Raw genomic sequence first — 19719 nt, 5'->3', positions numbered from 1 at the left:
AGTAGAAACCAACATAAGAATATAAGAACAAGGAGCAGGAGTAGGCCATCTGGCCCTTTGAGCCTGCTCCGCCATTCAGTAAGATCACGGCTGAACTTTTCATGGACTCAGATCCACTTACATGCGTTTTCAGCATATCCCTTAATTCCTTTATTGTTCAAAAAAATATCTACTTTAGCTTTAAAAGCATTTACTGAAGTAATGTCAACTACTTCACTGGGCAGGGAATTCCATAGATTTACAACTCTCTGGATGAAGAAGTTCCTCTCAATTCAGTCCCAAATCTGCTCCCCCTAATTGTGAACTATTTTCCTAGTTTCACCTGCCAGTGGAAACATCCTCTCTACTTATATCTTATCTGTTCCCTTCATAATTTTATATGTTTCTATAGGATCCCCCCTCGTTCTTCTGAATTCCAATCAATATGATCCCAGTCTACTCAGTCTCTCCCCATAAGCCAATGCCTCAACTCCATAATCAACCTCCTGTGCACCCCCTCTAGTGCCAGTACATCCCTTCTCAAGTAAGGAGACCAAAACTGCACACAGTACTCCAGGTATGGTCTCACCAGCACCCTGTATAGCTGCAACATAACCTCCCTGCTTTTAAACTCAATCCCTTTAGCAATGAAGGACAAAATTCCATTTGCCTACCTAGTTACCTGTTGTACCTGCAGACTAACCCTCTGTGATTCATGCACAAGGACATCCAGGTCCCTCTGCATAGCAGCATGCCATGACTTTTTACCATCCAAGAAATAATCCTTTATCACATTTATTAACATTGTATTCCATCTGCCAGACCTCACTTAAAGTATCTATGTTCCTCTGCTAAGTTTCACAGTCTTCTGCACACTTTGCTCTGCCAGTCATCTTAATGTCATCTGCAAACTTTGACACACTACACGTGGTCCCCAACTCCAAATCATCTGTATAAATTGTGAATAATTGCGGTCCCAACACTTATTCCTGAGGCATACCACTAGTTACTGATTGTCAACCAGAATAGCACTCATTTATCCCCACTCTTTGATTCCTGTTAGTCAACCAGTTCTCTACCCACAGGATAGAACAGGACTACCCTGCTCAACAGCAGGGCTCATTTTCACTTATTTCAGACTAAGTGCTACAGCTTGATTTGCTACTTTCAAGTAGCTCAAAATCACCTGCACTAAATTGCTAATCAGTTCCTCTGTGAGAAATTGCCAGTCATTTGTTCCATGCAGTGAAGACACCATTAGAAAAGAAAACACATAATCTCCAATGAACAGAAAAGTAATGTGCCCAACATAGTAGCCCTGATTGCCTCAAGATCACAGGCCTGAGAAAGTATTGATAGAATTGAAATGTTACAAAGCAGCAGAATATGACAATTGTGCACTCGATGTCCTGAAACACTTTGGCCCTGTGCTTGTTTCTGGCTAACTCACTTTTACACAAGAATCATCAGTTCAAACTCCCTCCTGAAGATGTGACATATGGAAAACTCACTGCCACTCTGAACCCATGATAAGGTCTCGCATTGGTAATCAGCTTTATTGACTGCTTTGATTCTTTTTTTGTGCTTTAGGAACTTTAAGCATTCTATCCTGCAATGCATTTCTCTGGACGTTGAGACCATCCTTAATGTTGCTCAAGCTGATTTCCATAAGAGGCACAGCACACGTGATCCAGTCCTAGCACTCATCACCTACATCAAAAAGGGCTTACAAAAGAAGCTGAACCAGGCACAGTGCTAACAAACCCAACAGGTGCCTACAATGTGGAATACTATCCTGCTTCTCAAGCTATCCTGCTACTAACCTGCGTTGAAACACTCTAACTTAGATGTCTTTTATCCTTTTCCAATTTTATTGAGCACAAAGCAAATCTGCTTTGAAAACTTGAATTTCAAAAAAATCTGCTGACTGACAAAAACCTTGTTGATGACTTGTTCATGCCTTTCATCTCAATGGCTGATATAGAGTAATTTGCCTGAGCAAGAGCTATCAGCAGACAAACGGGAGGCAGCAAATTCAAGAAGACACAAAAGCAACAAACAAAATTATTGGGAATTGGCTACTCAGAAAGGTTAAGGAACAGTTCACATTTGCAAAAGAATGGTTATTTATTTATCCAAAACACTATTGATTGAAATATTCTATTGTTGTTACTATGTCTTCGACACACCTCCCCAGCTGCACACAGCTCTTAGTGTCTCCAACTAAATGATTACAAATCTAAGAAAGAAATGTTGGTGTTATATTTTAAACACATGCCTGTGCATTGAAAATGCCATCTCCATCTGCATCATCGTCACAAGCATCTCCAGCCCCATCACCATCAGCATCTTCTTGTCCAGAATTGGGAACAAATATACAGTTATCCTAAGGAGCAAACAAAGATAAAAAAAAAAGAAAATAAATATTGCATATATGTCCACTTCTAAATCGTTTACAAAGAGTAGCTTCATATTTTCAGTATTGAGAAAATGGGTCAATCTGATCCAAAGAATAAGACTGAAAATGGCTAAGTTTTCTAATCTATCCATAGTCTCCAGTACAATACAGAATCTAATATTACCAGTCAACACTTGTACTACTCACTTGTTTTTCAGACCTACTGTGACTTTCACAAATCATTGTGGGGGCTCCAACAGCAGGACAGAACTCTCCACACTTGGTGACACACTGAAGTAATGGGCCAGATAACATTTGTTTCCTACCAGATTCCAAAGTCAGGGACACTATAAGGATTGAAGTGATAAAGTCACATTCCTGATATGAAGTCACTGTTTGATGCAAATATGGATGGTAGAAATGGAGATAATACCAGAAGTGTAAGCCACACTTGTACTCATTGAGACTCCCAGTTTCATAATTTCAGCCTCAAACAGTTCTTTCAGTTGATTAAATAAGGCTGTAGCTCTCTTTGATGTGTGCCTCAAACTGTCTTTCCCTACAGTAGTATTTGCATGACTGTGTATTTCAGAAAAATATTAGTAGTTTGTATGGATCATCTGGTTAAGCCGAAGAAGAAAATGTATATGACTGACAGCAATGGATGTCTATCCCATTTTAAATTTCTGGTATTTCCAAATGGTCTAGCAAGCTACTCAGTTCAAGATCAATTAGGGACAGAGGTGTGAACTTGAAAATGAGTTGGAAGCAGTGTAACTGCACCCTTTCAGCTAATTTCTTCTTGAGTATCTGTTCGCAAAGAAGAGGTATTCTGTCAAACCTTACTCAAAGTAAAGGAGTAGAAAGACAACTTTTATTCTCAGGGCTAGTGGCTGACTGGCCGCTGTTTTCCATCAACACTCACAAGGTTTTGCAGATGGCTGCCATTCCTTCAGTTGGGGGCCTGCAGTAACCATTGAACTTCTGCAGCCATTTCCAGCTGCAAGGAGCTGCTACAGCTCATGTCCGGCGTATTGAGGGTCAAAATCAGATCAGACATGACACTCCATCTGACTTGTACAAAGCTGGGAGAACGTCGGACCTGCAATCCGCATGGTATATTTTCAAATACAAAGTTTAAATATTTTTGAAGAAAAATGGAGTGCCTATTCCTTTTTAATTTTCCTTTATATTTTTCCAAATTATGTGAATAGAGAGTAGAACTGCTTTGGAAATTTACTCACTTGCCATGTTATTTTTCAAGAATGACAAGCTAGAGGCAATGATGGTGAAATGATAATGTCGCTGGACTAATGATCAAAGGGCTTAGGCTAATGGTCTAGGAACATGGGTTTGAATCCCATCATGGTAGCTAGTGGAACTTAAATCCAATGGAAAGCTAGGTTCATAAGTACCCATTTGGTTCACTAATGCCCTTTAGGGCAGAAGGAAATCTGTCGGATTTACCTGGTTTAATAGCTGTGGGACTCCAGACCCATTTGTGTTGTTGACTCGTCACCATTTCTGAATTGATGTAGCAAGCTACCCAGTTCAAGGGTAATTCAAGAGAACAAATGCTGGCCTTGGCAGTGACAGCCCCATCCCATCCTTTCTCAGGCTTCCCGGAAATGTTGGCAGATCATCCAAGTGCCACAAACTGATTCTCTGGACCCCATGGACAATTAGAATCCCAAGCCAATGTTTCAGGTTCATTTAAATGATGAAAAAGGTAATGGAGAAATGGAGAGAGGGATGGCCATGGGATAAATAAAGGAATGAAAGATGGCTCTAGAAGAGCTGGAAATGGCAGAGAAGAATCAAGACCATCAGTCAGTCGCTGTGAAAAGATGGTGGGAGGTGGTAATGAGAAAGGAGTCTGACGTCTTACAGTCATAGAGTCATAGACATGTACAGCACGGAAACAGACCCTTCAGTCCAACTTGTCCATGCCGACCAGTTATCCCAACCCAATCTAGTCCCACTTGCCAGCACCCGGCCCATACGCATCCAAACCCTTCCTATTCATATACCCATCCAAATGCCTTTTAAATGTTGCAATTGTACCAGCCTCCACCACATCCTCGGGCAGCTTATTCCATACATGTACCACCCTCTTTGTGAAAAAGTTGCCCCTTAGGTCCCTTTTATATCTTTCCCCTCTCACCCTAAACCTATGCCCTCTAGTTCTGGACTCCCCCACCCCAGGGAAAAGACTTTATCTATTTATCCTATCTATGCCACTTATAATTTTGTAAACCTCTATAAGGTCACCCCTCAGCCTCCGACACTCGAGGGAAAACAGCCTCTCCCTATAGCTCAAATCCTTCAACTTTGGCAACATCCTGGTAAATCTTTTCTGAACCCTTTCAAGTTTCACAACATCTTTCTGAAAGGAACGAGACCAGAATTGCACACAATATTCCAACAGTGGCCTAACCAATGTCCTGTACAGCCGCAACATGACCTCCCAGCTCCTGTCCTCAGTACTCTGACCAATAAAAGAAAGTATACCAAACGCCTTCTTCACTATCCTATCTACCTGAGATTCCACTTCAAGGAGCTATGAACCTGCACTCCAAGGTCTCTTTGTTCAGCAACATCCCCTAGGACCTTACCATTAAGTGTATAAGTCCTGCTAAGATTTGCTTTCCCAAAATGCAGCACCTCGCATTTATCTGAGTTAAACTCCATCTGCCACTTCTCAGCTCATTGGCCCATCTGATCAAGATCCTGTTGTAATCTGAGATAACCCTCTTCACTGTGCACAACACCTCCAATTTTGGTGTCATCTGCAAACTTACTAACTGTCCCTCTTATGTTCGCATCCAAATCATTTATGTAAATGACAAAAACGACTTTGTGCCACCTTGCCACAATGACTTATTGCCAGGAGCTGGAACAGAAACTTTAGTGACATTCCCACCAGTATCACTGGGTACTGGAAAAGCACAACATCTGCAGTCCTCACTTTCTCCCAGTATCAGTAGGTAGCCAACCGAGCTGCATGCAATGGCCTTTGTGGGCATTTTTACCCATAATAGCCTTGCCTAATTCTGCAATAAGAGACTGCCATATAAACTTGGGGTGTTTTCAGGGGGTTCCCCAGCAGTAGGAGATGCCATAGCAACTGTTCTCCTGAATCTGACAGTCCAGGCATGTCTGCCTGGCTCAAACTTCCTCCACAAATTCTCTGTGGTTTTGAGGTACTCTCTTGTTTCTGAGGAAGCTTCAGCAATGCTGTCATTCCCAGTGGCACTGCCCAGGCTGCAGAAGGAGCAGTCACTGATTGAAAAGATTCAGCTCAGGACAAGGAGATCAAAGTGGGAGTGAGGCAGAGAAAGAAAAAAGCAAGTGACTGGAAGCTCAAAGTCACACTCGTGCAAAGCAACTACCAGGAGACTGCATTGAAAGCATCAAATACAAACTATTTAAGTTGAACAAAGTGCAAATAAGTCACTGTTTTAGGCAATGGACAACCTGAAGGTAGAAGATGAAACAGCAGGCATTGTATCTCCTGAGTTTTATGGGAAGGTCAGGGAAGAGTCAAAGAATTGGGCAAAATGCTTAACATTTTGGGATCGAGCAACCAACTCCATTCTCATTTGCTGAAATTAAAAATAAACAAAATCCCCCAGCAAGGCTCCTGAAAAAGGCAGGTAGGATTGATAGCCCATTGGTATAATCAGTATTTCTTCTTAAAGCTCACCTGAACCAGAGAAAGTCCACACTTTTGGATGCTCAATAAGAGAAGCAATGTGGGAGGTGCTGATTAGGTGCAAGATCTGCTTCTTTCATCATTTCTTATAGATGAGGACGAGCAGAAGTGTTCAGCCTTGGCCTGACAGGAAAGTCTTCAGCTTCTGCCTACCCTGATCAGACTTTCACACACTTTCCCAGCCCCACCCCGCTCTTGTAGGTCATGACCCTGTGTATATAACTTCACTCCCTTCCTTGTGCTGATTAATAAATCTCTGCCCCATAATCTCCTGCCAAGCTCTGATACAGTCCTGATGCTGCTGCCTCTCCATGACCTGCTGTCCACCAACCCCACAGACCCTGGCTGTGATCTTGTGTTGCTACCTGTCAGTATAGAGGCTGGACCTTCAATAAAGCCAACCCAAAATTCTCCAAATGCTGTTAAGATCAATGGACCTCCAGAAAGTGCGAGTCAAAAGGAACAGAAGAGTAAATAATGAAAGAGATGAAGTAGGGGAATCAAATATTGGAAAAGAGAAGGATATATGTCCTGAGGCAACAAACAGAATCACCTAAAATGGTGAAACAGAAAGGGAAGGGGGTCAGACAGGAGAAGAGAAAATCAAAACATGAGAAATGCTTCAAGGACGATAAACAATGGAAGCATTTTTCTGTTCTGTTGTAGCATATTCAGATAAATGATTGAATGCTTTGAAATAACTCATGGGATAAATTTCTACAAGTGAAACAGTCTTTACCTCAGCAGAGGAAAGTAAACTGAAAAAAAGTACCAAAACTTCAAAATCACCTTGGAAATCAGAAGTTGAGGTGAATCCAGGATTTTTTTATTATTCATTCACAGCATGTGTGTATCACTGGCCAGGCCAGAATTTATTGCCTATCCCTAATTCCCCAGAGGGCAGTTAAGAGTCAGGATCTAGAGTCACATGTACGCCAGGTAAGGATGACAGAATTCTTTCCCTTAAGGGCATTAGTTAATCAGATCGGTTCTTCCAATAATTGACATGGTCATCATTAGAACCCTGTGGGATTTGAAGCCAGGTCCCCTGGGCATTAGTTGAGTTTCTGGCTTTATAGTCTCGTGATAATACCACTAGGTCATTGCCTGCCTACATTATGGCAGTATTCGATCCTATTTGGAGCAGACATAAAACTTCAGATCCTGTCTTTTCAAACAGGTTTTACTGGGAATCTCACCAGTTTGAGATCTAGCTGGGATTGATCACTTTCTCTAGTTACCATAAAATTACACACAAACCACCACATTTGCTGTGAACTTCATGAATGTAAATTCGGTTTGATTGAAAATGACTTTGAAATGTTTCCGTTTCCAGTGTGCTACTTCATAGCTGCACATAGCTGGAAAATTACCAGAGAAATGCAAGCAATGCACTAAATGGAGTAAACAGGGAAATAAATGTAATTATCTGATGCTAAACAAACCTCCAATCTCTGAGGTTCCTTCCATCCTGCCTCTTTTCCTTCCTTATTGCCATGAATTCTTTAAACATACAGTAATGCATTCTCAATGCATACATTGGCTTGTGCTCTTCTGAGAATGCAAAAGAATGAATTCCATACTTTTACAGTAACTGGACATAGCCACTGTGATTTTTCAAATATTTTTGCTCACCTTTCTGCAGCTCTTATCTGGGCACCTGAGTTCTTGGTCAGGATAGCCATCAATGTCAGTATCTTTTCCACATATGTAACCATTTCCAGCCCAGCCGATTCCACACTATAAAGGAAATAAGATGGCCGTGAGGATTCTGACATAAAATAATGCATGCAGTCATTATCTGTTCAGGGTTGTAGGTTGTACGGCACATGACAAACATTGACAAGATACTGGAAGACAAGTGATTCTATAAAATCATATCATGAGGTTGGGGGGGGGTGTGGGTTAACATTTCAAGATAGGGATGGTGTGAAAGAAGGAACAAATCTGGAAAGATATATACAAAATTGCTATGAACACACTGAGTTTTGAAGAAGGGTCATTGGACGCAAACTGTTAACTGTTTTTTCTACACAGATGCTGCCAGACGTGGTGAGTTTCTCCAGCAATATCTGTTTTTGTTTCAGATTTCCAGCACCCATTGATCTTTGTCTCAGTCTTTATCTGAGTTGATATTTGTTCATTCACACTTAAACAAGCTATGTATTGTTAATTGACAACTAATGCATTGATTTTCAGAAGGTACGGGTTTGTATGCAACATACCCTTAAAGCTAAAGTTAAGAAAAGGCAATAGATCTCATTTACTATATACACCAGACTAGTTTAGTTGTGGGAAGGTTACTTTCAAAACACTTTATTCAGTCACTGAAACTGAACTTCTGACAATTTATTCCACAATTAACACAGGCAATGCTGGAATTAGGTAATGGAAATTTCCATTGCCCTAAATGCTCTTAGTCACAGAAGCTTGCCTGTGACTGGATACTGTTAATTGCTGTATGCACTTAACTTAATGTCAGAAAGATTGAGTGAACATTCAGTCATTAGGACTGCTTCATTCACACAGCAGATAGATTGCACTCATTTGTTGCTTCTACCCCAGCCACTGAATCTCTCGAGACCTTGAAACATCCTACGATGTCTCTAATTGCACAGCGCACTCAAACATCCAGTTTCAATTCAAAGAGAAACAGAGGGCATTAGATCTGATTGAGTCATGGAGTGCTTTCTCTCACTGCACTGCTTTCCTCAGTCAATCCATAGCACTCAATGCCAACCATTGACGTGGAGTCAATGCTAAAAACTCACAGTACACAAAATGACGCCATCCCTTTCCATAAAGCATTGTGCATTCGTGTGGCAGGGGTTCAGGAGACTGTTGCTGCAGCTCTTCTGTTGCTTGCAGCCCCTCTCTTGGTCTCCAACATACCCAGACTGACAGGGCCCACATCTGAACGATCCCTACAATAAACAGCAAAATAAATTACAAATCTAATAGGCAACAGATTGGAGTGAATTGTAATCGATATTCTATTTTTTGTATGTGGCAATGAGCAGAATGGTGATTTCCTGAAAGATAAACATCAAGACTCTCCTTAACCATGAACAGATTTATTTTGTATAAAATTAAAGTTCATCATTTCCTCTTTTTGGTTAGGAGGTTGTGAAAGAGGCAGAGTAAGACTGAGACCACAGGGAAAAAAAAAGCACAAGTTACAGTACAGGGAGGGGAGATATGGAGAGAGTGAAAGATACCAAACAGGACAGAACCTGAGAGAAGTATGGTATGCAAAAACAGAATAAAAGCACCACATTCAAGAGATAGGATTGTGTGGTGCAGTGGTAATGTCCCTACCTTTGAACCAGAAGATCTGGGTTCAAGTCTCACCTGTTCCCAGCATGTGTTATTACATGTCCAAACAGATTGATTAAAATGAATACAATATAGAGAGAGACACATATTCCAGGAGGGCAAGAGCATGGGTGTGAGGGTAGTACAGCACAGAGTGAGAGAGAGGTGCAATGCAGGGCAAAGCATGTGAGAGAGTTATCCTGTGAGAGAGTAATTGCAGATGAAAGAGAAACTGACTAAATCCAGGGGAGAGATGGAACAATATACTACAGGAAGGAGGGAGAGATACAGCATAGTAGAAAATTTCACATATATAGGAGAGACTTTTAATGGATTCTGTGTTGCCTAGTGTCACCTTCTGAAGCAGACCTCAAAGATTCTAATCTTTCCAAACTCAAAAGATCTTAAGGATTTGATCTCTACACAACACAATCTTAAAAGGTTCTGAATTTTCACAACCCAAACATGAAGATCCTGATCTTTCCTTGATCTAAATATTGAGGACCCTGATATATCCCCCAAAACCCTGAAATTCCAAAAATCCTGATGGCTCTCAACTTGGACCATGTTGATCTCTCGCTGGCTCAAATCATGAAAATGCCAACCTCGGCCAATCTCTTAATTTGAACATCTTGTTCTCAAAAGCTTAAATTCTATTATCCAGCTCCGCCCCTCCCCCCCCCACCAAAGTCTTGATCACTTCCCCTTATTTCTTTCACATCTGAGTTATTATTAGGACCATATTGTTCAAATGTTGATGATAAAACATTTGTCGCCATGAGTAAAGATGGCAACATCATAATGTCATGGGAAAGAGGCAATTTGTCCCATCAAGTCCATGAAATCTTTCTGTGAAACAATCCAATCAGTTTCATTCCCTGTAGTCCTGCAAGTATATTTCAGACACATGCTCATTCAATTTCCTCTTAAAATTATTGATCACTTTTGCACCCACCAACTCACAAGCAGTGAGTTGCAGATCATTACCATTTGTTGTGCAAAAAGTCTTCCCTCACAAACCCTGCCCCCTCCCACAAAACTTTTATTTAAAGTATTAAATTTATGTTCCCTTATTCTTGTACTGTCAGCCAATGGGATTGTATACATCTTTTAAATCTCCCTGAAAATCCTTCATTCCAAGGATAAATCCAAGATAACCTTGTAGCTAACATCCCTCACCCCACTTGGGTAAAGTTCCTCTGAACGTGTCAAGGACCCTCGCATCCTTCCGGAATTGGACACAATGTTCTTGTTGAGGTCTAAGCAGAACTTTACAAAGGTTCAGCATAAATTCCTTAATTCTGTATTTATGAAATCCAAGATACCAAATGCTTTGCTGAAAACACTCATTGTAGCCCACCACCTTCAAAAATCAATGTACCTATATTATCAGGTCTTTCTACACACTCTTTGGAACTGTGCCATTAAACACATATTAGGTGAAAGTGAGGGTTGCAAATCCTGATGAAGGGCTTTTACCCGAAACATCGACTCTCCTGTTCTTCGGAAGCTGCCTGACCTGCTGCGCTTTTCCAGCACCACACTCTCAACATTAAATACAAATTGCCTTCTCCTATTCTTTTTCTTAAATGTATCAGCTTACACTCCTCAATACTGAATTCCAACTGGGAATTGACTGCCAGCCTATTTATATCCTGCTGCAGAGTACTAACCTGTACAGAAAATCCAGGTATGACTTTCGTAAGGCCATCAGAGACACCAAGAAGCAATACCAAACTAAGAGTCAGAACAATCACATGGACATCTGTCATTTGTGGCAAGGCTTACACAACATGATGAGCTACAAAGCAAAGTCGAACAGAATCACGGGCAACAATACATCCCGATCTGGCATTCTTTCCTTGCTTTGATCAGAAGGTCAGTGAAATGATGTCTCCTATCCCAACAATCTCAGTTGTATCTGTATCCATGATCACTGCCTCCGACGTTAGATCAGCCTTCTTGAGCATAAACCCACAGAAAGCAGGTGGCCTGGATGGAGTCCCTGGTTGTGCATTCAGATCATGACAGGGGTATTTGCAGTTCTTCTTTAACCTTTCGTAGTGAGTGGATCTCCCAGTTCATCCATGGTTTCCAGTTGGGGAACACTTGCATTAACTTCTGTGGCACGCAGTCTTTTACACACTTACTCATGAAGTCAGTAACAGTTGTGGCATATTTGATTATGTTGGCCACTGAATGTTTGAATATGGACCAGCCCACTGACTCTAAGCAGTCTTATAGAAACTCTTCCATTGCCTCGACCAACACTGCACTACTTTCTGTGCTGGGTCCTCATGCTTCAGTTTCTGCTGTCAGCCGGGAGGAGGAGCACAGCGTTGTGTCTGAATTGTGGAGTGGTAGGCATCTTTAAAGGTTGGATAGCAATGGTCAAGGATGTTCAAACCACTGGTGGCACCTATCTGGATGCATCACAGCTTAGTACAGCAAACCATACGAAACTACAGAGAGTTGTGAACACAGCCCAGTCCATCACGCAAACCAGCCTCTGAGCCATTGATTCTGACTATATTTCCCGCTGCCTCGGGAAAGCAACCAAAGACCCCACCCACCCTAATTATACTCTTTTCCACCCTCTTCTGTCAGGCAGAAGATATGAAGGTTTGAATACATGTACAAATAGATATAAGAGCGGCTTCTTCACCGCTGTTATCAAACTTCTGAACAAACTTTTCAAATGTTAAATTTTATCTCTCTCTCTCTGTACCTTCTCTGTGTCTGTAACACTGTTCTGCACTCTGTTCTGCTACCCTGATACACTTTCTATTGTATGACCTACCCGCACAGTATGCAAAACAACACTTTTCACTGTATCTTGGTACATGGGACAATAATAAATCAATCATTCATCTCTATTTGCCACATTTTGAGGAATATTGCTGTCTGCTTCTTCAATTTGATAAGTGATTATTCACTATATTGTTTTCTGTCTTTAAACCAATGTTTTTATCCGATCTGGCACAGACCCTCCCACTTCATGAGGTTCAACTTCTTTAACCAGCTTTTTTTTTGCAGTATTTTGTGAAACATTTTCTCACAATTTAATAGGATTGCTCTCCATGCTAAGCAGTTTGCAGGTTTTTTTGAATGAAATGCACAAAGGAGATAGTGGATTTAATCAGGATCCTTACCAGAGTATTAATGCACTGGGAATTTTCAGCACAGCCTCCATTCGTTCCATCACTACATTCATCTATATCAATGCAGACCTGTTGCAGATACAATTCATTATGGTTAATGACGCAGAACAATTCCCCATGAACATTATTGCTTTGCCTTTCTGACTTGCTTGAGTGTAGTCAGTAAATTTTCAGCTTTTTGGACTGAGTTCTTGGTCACTGCATTTCTACAAATTCACACTTTCAGACTTTTTATTCACATTTTTGCCATTTGATCTGCATTCTGCACAACAATTAGTGTAACTTGATCATAAGACATAGGAGCAGAGGTAGGTCATTCAGCCCCTCGCATCTATTCTGCCAATTAATGAGATCATAGCTGAGCTGATATTCTTTCACTCCACTCTCCTGCCTTTTCCTCATAACACTTGATTCTTTCTATCGCAGGATAAACTACGCCCCTTAAATTTCATTCCACGCTATTTTGATCTACTAATCTATTTTTAAAAACTACAAAAGCTGACTGAAAATGACACCAATAAGAATTTGTAGATTGGAGAGGTTGGGATTGATTTCCTGGGAGAGGAGAAGGTTAAGGAAAGATTTAAATGCAGTCTTCAAAACCACTAGCAGTACAGACAAAGTAAACAGGATGATATTGTTATTGCTCATAAATGGATCAAGAATGTAAGGGAATAGATTTAAAAAGATTTGCAATAGAAGTAAATGTGATGTGGAAAGATACTTTTTCATTCGGGATGGTCTGGACAGAAACTTTCAGAAAGTACGGTGGGACAAATTCAGTCAAGGCGATCAAGAGAGTATTGGATGATTACTTAAATAGGAGTAATGTGCAGGCTTATGAGGAAAGGGTGAAAGGATGACGCGAAGTCATGATGCTCATTTGAAGAACTAGTGCAGACATGGTGGACCGAATGGCCTTCTTCTGCATTGTAACTATTCTGTGATTCTGTGAACAGAAAGGATTCAGCCATTTCCTCCAACTGGATGTGAGTAAACAGGTGAAGACTGTTAGAAACCAATAACAAATTTTAATGGTGTTTGCTCTGAGATTTTCTGCTATTGTAAACTGTGCTGATAAAGATTAGTAACTTTTCATTTTTCACATGATAATAAATAGATACAATGACCTGTTTCAATGTAATTTAGAATGTTCACTGTGTAATTGGAAACATAAAGAATGAGTTAGGGGGAAGAAAGGAATCTTTTACATTTCTCTCAAAGTTTTAAAGTAGGCACCAGTCACTTCCCAGGTTGTCCGATTCTAAATAGGTTGTGGGCCGAAACAGGTGAAAAAAAAAGACATTGAAAATGTATTGAATTTTTGTAAAGGTTCAATTGGATCAGTATTACCCTTCAGGGAGGCTAATGTCGACCTTTACACAGTTTCACGTGCATGTGATTGCAGTCCTGTAATAATTGCTGAAATTTGAGGCTCAAAACTGGTTGGATTAGGGTCCCATCAGAAGTTACAATGCAAAAACAATCCTCGAACTGGAACTGAACTCATCCACTTGCAGTTTTAATGGCGATGGAACAAAGGACAGGCAAGACATTCACTTGTGGGAAGTAGAATGATCTTTTAAATATTCTGAAGAAACCATGTATCTTCATGTTATATTTGGGTGTTTTGTTTTAACCACAGGAGGCTAGGTTTCCCATGTCTCACAAAACTCAGCCACTTAAAGGAGGTGAGAAAGCCTGAAATTCATGAGATGTGCTTTTCTACTGCTTCTTGAGTGCAGAATAGGAGTTCCCTCAGGACCCAACAAATCACGCAGTAAACTGTTCCCTTGGGAAGTCTTCTGACATCCTGCACCTCCCCACCAGCTGTTCTACTTCTGAAAACCCTGTATTTTGGTCATCCCTGCTGCAAGTCATGTGCTTGGAGCTTCTTACCAAAAAGCTCTTTGTCTCTCACTCAGGACCATGTGAATGACATCAGAACAACATCCTTCACCTAATTTGACTCTAATTTGTTTCCTAATTCACTTTCTGTTCTCCAAACCCTTTCTTTCCTGAGTTATTCCCCATTCCAGTCTAATTACCACCTCTTTTGATCGAGAGGTTTACCTTCCCTTGGGTCTTATTCTATATCTATTTCTGAGTTCCATCCTCTTCTGCATTGCATTCCCTTTGCTATCTCAATTTTCAGTTCCACCTGCTCTTGACTCTCATTCCAACCTTATTCTAACTTTTGTTCTCCATTCTCTTGATTTCTGTTTCCAACCTCTTTTGCTCTCAGTACTATTTCCTGCTTAGCCCCCAATCCCTTTATGCTCTTGATTTGTGATACACACATAATTGTGCTTCCACACAAGCCTTCATGCGGTGTCCATTCCTTACCTGTTTATTTAGTGTTGCGAATTCCAATCCGACCCCATGGACTCTCTGTCCTGTATAACCTGCTGGACAATCTTCACACATGAAACCTGGGAAGGTATTCACGCAGCGCACTCCAGAAGAGCATGGATTCACTTGACACTACATCGACAAATTAATGACTAGCATCAAATCATGCAAACCTGGATTAGCCATTATTCAGATAGATTTACAAAGAAAGAGAAACCTATTGAAAAACAAACTCATTTTGTTTAATTGTAATGAAAAGTAGAATGCTTATAAACTATAATGCACCAACATCATCGCAGGTTTTCTACCTCATCTACATCGGTGCACTGAATTCCATCACCTATAAACCCTGTGGGGCAGGGGCCACACTGGACTCCCTCCTGAGTCTCAGTACATTGTACACCTCGGAAACAAGAGTGAGTAGTACATCTGGGTTTAGCAACAGTGGGAACCACTGGGGGTTCTATTTCTTCCTCCAGGTCAATCAATCCTGCACCTAAAGTAGAAGATTTAGAAAAACAGTAATTAATAAGTGGAGATCAGTTATTGGTCTGCCTGAATATTAGATTTATATTGAAATTGCAAAGCAGATTTTCAGAAATTGAGTGAGGCTTGCTCTCACCTTTGTCAAAGTTTAAGTGTCACGGACTAATGCTGAATGATTAAACTTGCATTTACATTACACTCTTCATATTGAAACATCTTAAAGTGATTCATGCAATCAGTATTTTTTTTGAAGAGGCCTGAATATTGTTATTTTGGAATAATGCCCACTGATTTCAAGTTATTATTTGCCAGTTTACCAGAAAATAACTTGAAGTGCTGTAAAAACAAATTCCGAACAAACATATATGTATGTAAGTAATATGTACCATATATGGACAACTATCCTGAACACTTGCCGTTAGTTGTGGAAGATCATTTTGAGCTGTGAATAAATAGGTAAAGTCACCATAGTGAGACCATAGGGCTGCTCTCTCATTACAGAGATGACTGATGATGGTTTAACCTAAGGGTCACCATGCCTCAGGTGAATGGAGAGGTTGTGAAGGAGAGTACTTCATGGTAACTGTGGGAATTGAACCTATGCTGCTAGCAGCACTCTGCATTGCAAAAGGCCATCTAGCTGACTGACCCATGTAATAACTCAAATTGAATTTCTACTGTTTTAAATCTATTGTCCCAGTTCCTTTCAGGAATGCTCTTTTTGGATCGCGCTTCAACATCTTTTGTTCCTTTTGTCTTTAAGCCCCATGAGATTCACCACTGAGAAGGGCAAAATATGGGATGAGATGGGAATATCTCCAAATTTCCCTCTGAATTACAAATTATCCTGCCTTAGTTGTACTGTTCTTTCATCATCTTGGTTCAAGTCTCACTCTGGGGTTGGGCACATGAAAATCAAAGCTGGGTGCTGAGGAATTGCTACACTGCGGGAGATACCATTTTTAAGGTGAGATGTCGAACTAAACTGCATCTACCCGTTCAGGTGGATGTGAAAATTTCCATGTCAATACTTGGAAGAAGAGCAAGTGTCCTGGCTGAATGAACATCATACAGAACAATAAGATTATCTGCCAACTGTGTCAGTGTCATACTAATTCATAAGTTTGAAAATATTGTTGTTGGAAAATGGGATGGATAAATCTAATACCATTGTGGAAACCAGTCTGGGCAAGTATGCAGTGAGATGAGAAGACAAACATCAAATTCTCAAGCACTGCTCACAATTCCCACATACTGAGTTCAAATTTGGGCTCGGACATTCTGTATGGTGTAATAAAGTCAGCAGCTAGGGAGGGGATCCAGCAATAGTCTGAAGTTTACATGAAAATGGATTTTGGCCATATAATTGCAAAGGATGTTCTCCCAGTCAGCACCATGGGAAACCTGATGGATTTCTCTGGGAAATGGTATACAGGTAATAGCCGATCGTAGTCTCCTTGCACCATTTCACGGAGGGGTCTGCCAGTCTGTACTTTGCTGTTACCATGAAATACTGAAGGTGTCAGGGACATGGTGTGGGGGGGGGGGGGGGGGAGGGGGGAGGGGGGGGGGCAGGGGGAGGAATGAACTTTCCAAACACCACTGTTAGTTTTCGTTGGGCAGCTCTCCCCTTTTAGGTGTTTCTATCTCAAATATTTTAATTACCAAATTTACCAGGGCGACTTGTGTAAACCTGCATGTGGGATTAGCCTAGTGGAGAATCCTCCATCACTTGAAGGGTGAATAAGGAAAAGGTGAAGGGAATCTTTACACAGAGGGCCGTGCATACAGACACCTGGCAATGTGTGAGGAAATACACTGTACTGAGCTGCAGATAACCTCCCCTCGGGAACTGTACTGTTCACAGCAGCCAGGCTTACTGCAGCACTCGGCTCTGAAATACCACAGAGAGCCTCGGTATCGTTGAGTGCCTCCCAGCTTATGTTCAGACAGGACTGTCACCTTACTTCTTCAGCTTATGAAATGTTCATAAGCAAAAACAATAGGCAGGCACTTTGTCTCAATCTGAATATAGTGTCATACTATTTGCATTAACTTCATGGAGTTATAGAGTCACAGTGTTATACCTCATGGAAATGGACCCTTTGGTCCAACTCATCTGCGCCAATATTCTAAACTGATCTAGACCCATTTGCCAGCACCTGGCGCATATCCCTCCAAACCCTTCCTATTCATATACCCATCCAGATGTCTTTTAAATGTTGCAATTGTACCTGCCTCCACCTTCTGCAAAAGTAACTGGGTTGCTTCAAGTCCTGTCTCACTGATCTTACACTGCAAGTTGACTTCAACATTTACTGTACATCATATTATCTACATGTTATTAACAGCACAGTGTTGCAGCACTGCTGTCACTAATTGTGTGGTTTTAGTGAACACAGCTTCTTATTCTGTGCCCCAATACCATAGCACATTGTTGACAGTGAGTTGGCATAATGTGTCATCCATTTTGGCAGAAGAAACAAAAAATAAGTATATTATCTAAATGGTAAGAAACTGCACATTTCTGATATGCAGAGGGATCTGGCTGCCATAGAACATAGAAAATAGAACATAGAACATAGAACAGTACAGCACAGAACAGGCCCTTCAGCCCACGATGTTGTGCCGACCATTGATCCTCATGTGAGGTAAACCTAATGTACGAACTCTCAAATTTCTGTGACCATATGCATGTCCAGCAATCTCTTAAATATCCCCAATGACCCCGCTTCCACAACTGCTGCTGGCAATGCATTCCATGCTCTCTCAACTCTCCGCGTAAAGAACCCGCCTCTGACATCCCCTCTATTCTTTCTGCCAAACAGCTTAAAACTATGACCCCTCGTGTTAACAATTTCTGCACAGGAAAAAAGTCTCTGGCTATCAATTCTATCTATGCCTCTCATTATCTTGTACACCTCAATTAGGTCCCCTCTCTTCCTTCTTTTTTCCAATGAAAAAAGTCCGAGCTCAGTCAACCTCTCTTTGTAAGATAAGCCCTCCATTCCAGGCAGCCTCCTAGTAACCCTCCTCTGAACCCTCTCCAAAGCATCCACATCTTTCCTATAATAGGGCGACCAGAACTGGACACAGTATTCCAAGTGCGGTCTAACCAAAGTTTTATAGAGCTGCAACAAGATCTCATGGCTCTTAAACTCAATCCCCCTGTTAATGAAAGCCAAAACACCATATGCTTTCTTAACAACCCTGTCCACCTGGGTGGCCATTTTAAGGGATCTATGTACCTGCACACCAAGATCCCTCTGTTCCTCCACATTGCCAAGAATTCTGTCTTTAATTCTGTACTCAACTTTCAAGTTCGACCTTCCAAAATGCATCACTTCCTATTTATCCAGGTTGAACTCCATCTGCCACCTCTCAGCATACCTCTGCATCCTGTCAATGTCATGCTGCAGCCTACAACAGCCCTCTATACTGTCAATGACACCTCCAACCTTTGTGTCGTCTGCAAACTTGCTAACCCATCCTTCAATCTCCTCATCCAAGTCATTAATAAAAATTACAAAGAGTAGAGGCCCAAGAACAGAGCCCTGTGGGACACCACTCACTACTGACTTCCAGGCAGAATACTTTCCTTCCACTACCACTCGCTGTCTTCTGTCGACCAGCCAATTCTGTATCCAGACAGCTAAATTTCCCTGTATCCCATTCCTCCTGACCTTCTGAATGAGCCTACCATGGGGTACCTTGTCAAATGCCTAGTGCATGAATCCCAAGAAGGTAGAATTAGGAACAGTAAGTCACTAGGAATGTTAATAGAATGTTATCAATTACTGAGTGGGATATTGAATACACAAGTAGGGATGTTGTGCTCTAGTTATACTTGACACTGGTGAGACCTTATCGGGAGTATTGTGTACAGTAAAGGTCACCTTGTTTAGGGTCAAGGGGGCAACCAATGCATGATCCAGGATTTAACGTATGTGTAAGATCTCAGTTGGCAGACCCGAGTACTGTATGAGAGTGGGGAGGAGTAGGGTCTGGGATAGAGATGGTAGGGGAGAGGGAAATCAGGGAGTTTTATACTTCAGGGGAGCCCTTTGATTTGCCCTCCTGGAAAGGGGGTGGAATACACCCCTGTCAGCTAACACCCCATGCAGGAAAGCTGCGAGGCTGGATTGGTCTTGTCACTAGTTAAATGCCAGTGACAGTGGAATTAAGTCCTTAAATATTGTTAATTGGCCACCAGGAGGGCTCAATAGAGGCTGGCAACCCAGTAACCAGGCTATTGGGGGTAAAATTGTTGGGGAGACAGAAATATCTGGGTAGGCTATAGTGCCTACTGGACT

At 41.4% G+C, this 19719-nt stretch overlaps 1 protein-coding gene across 1 annotated transcript in view; it reads right to left on the bottom strand.

Annotated features, from left to right (window-relative positions):
- Nucleotides 1-19719, bottom strand: part of thbs4a (thrombospondin 4a) — a 125960-nt gene that overhangs the window by 36368 nt on the left and 69873 nt on the right. The window contains exons 7-12 of the mRNA XM_043706705.2: nt 15229-15416; nt 14915-15052; nt 12560-12637; nt 8864-9016; nt 7728-7832; nt 2258-2365 (exon numbers count right to left, since the gene is read on the bottom strand). Coding sequence (XP_043562640.1) covers nt 2258-2365; nt 7728-7832; nt 8864-9016; nt 12560-12637; nt 14915-15052; nt 15229-15416 — 770 coding nt within the window. The remainder of the gene's footprint in view (nt 1-2257; nt 2366-7727; nt 7833-8863; nt 9017-12559; nt 12638-14914; nt 15053-15228; nt 15417-19719) is intronic.

Source organism: Chiloscyllium plagiosum, unplaced genomic scaffold (assembly GCF_037043375.1).
Source record: "Chiloscyllium plagiosum isolate Xiang-an unplaced genomic scaffold, Cpla_swu_hap1 HiC_scaffold_2, whole genome shotgun sequence".
NCBI classification, from domain to species: domain Eukaryota; kingdom Metazoa; phylum Chordata; class Chondrichthyes; order Orectolobiformes; family Hemiscylliidae; genus Chiloscyllium; species Chiloscyllium plagiosum.
The sequence above is the reverse complement of the archived record's forward strand: the minus strand, read 5'-3'. Positions and strand labels throughout refer to the sequence as shown.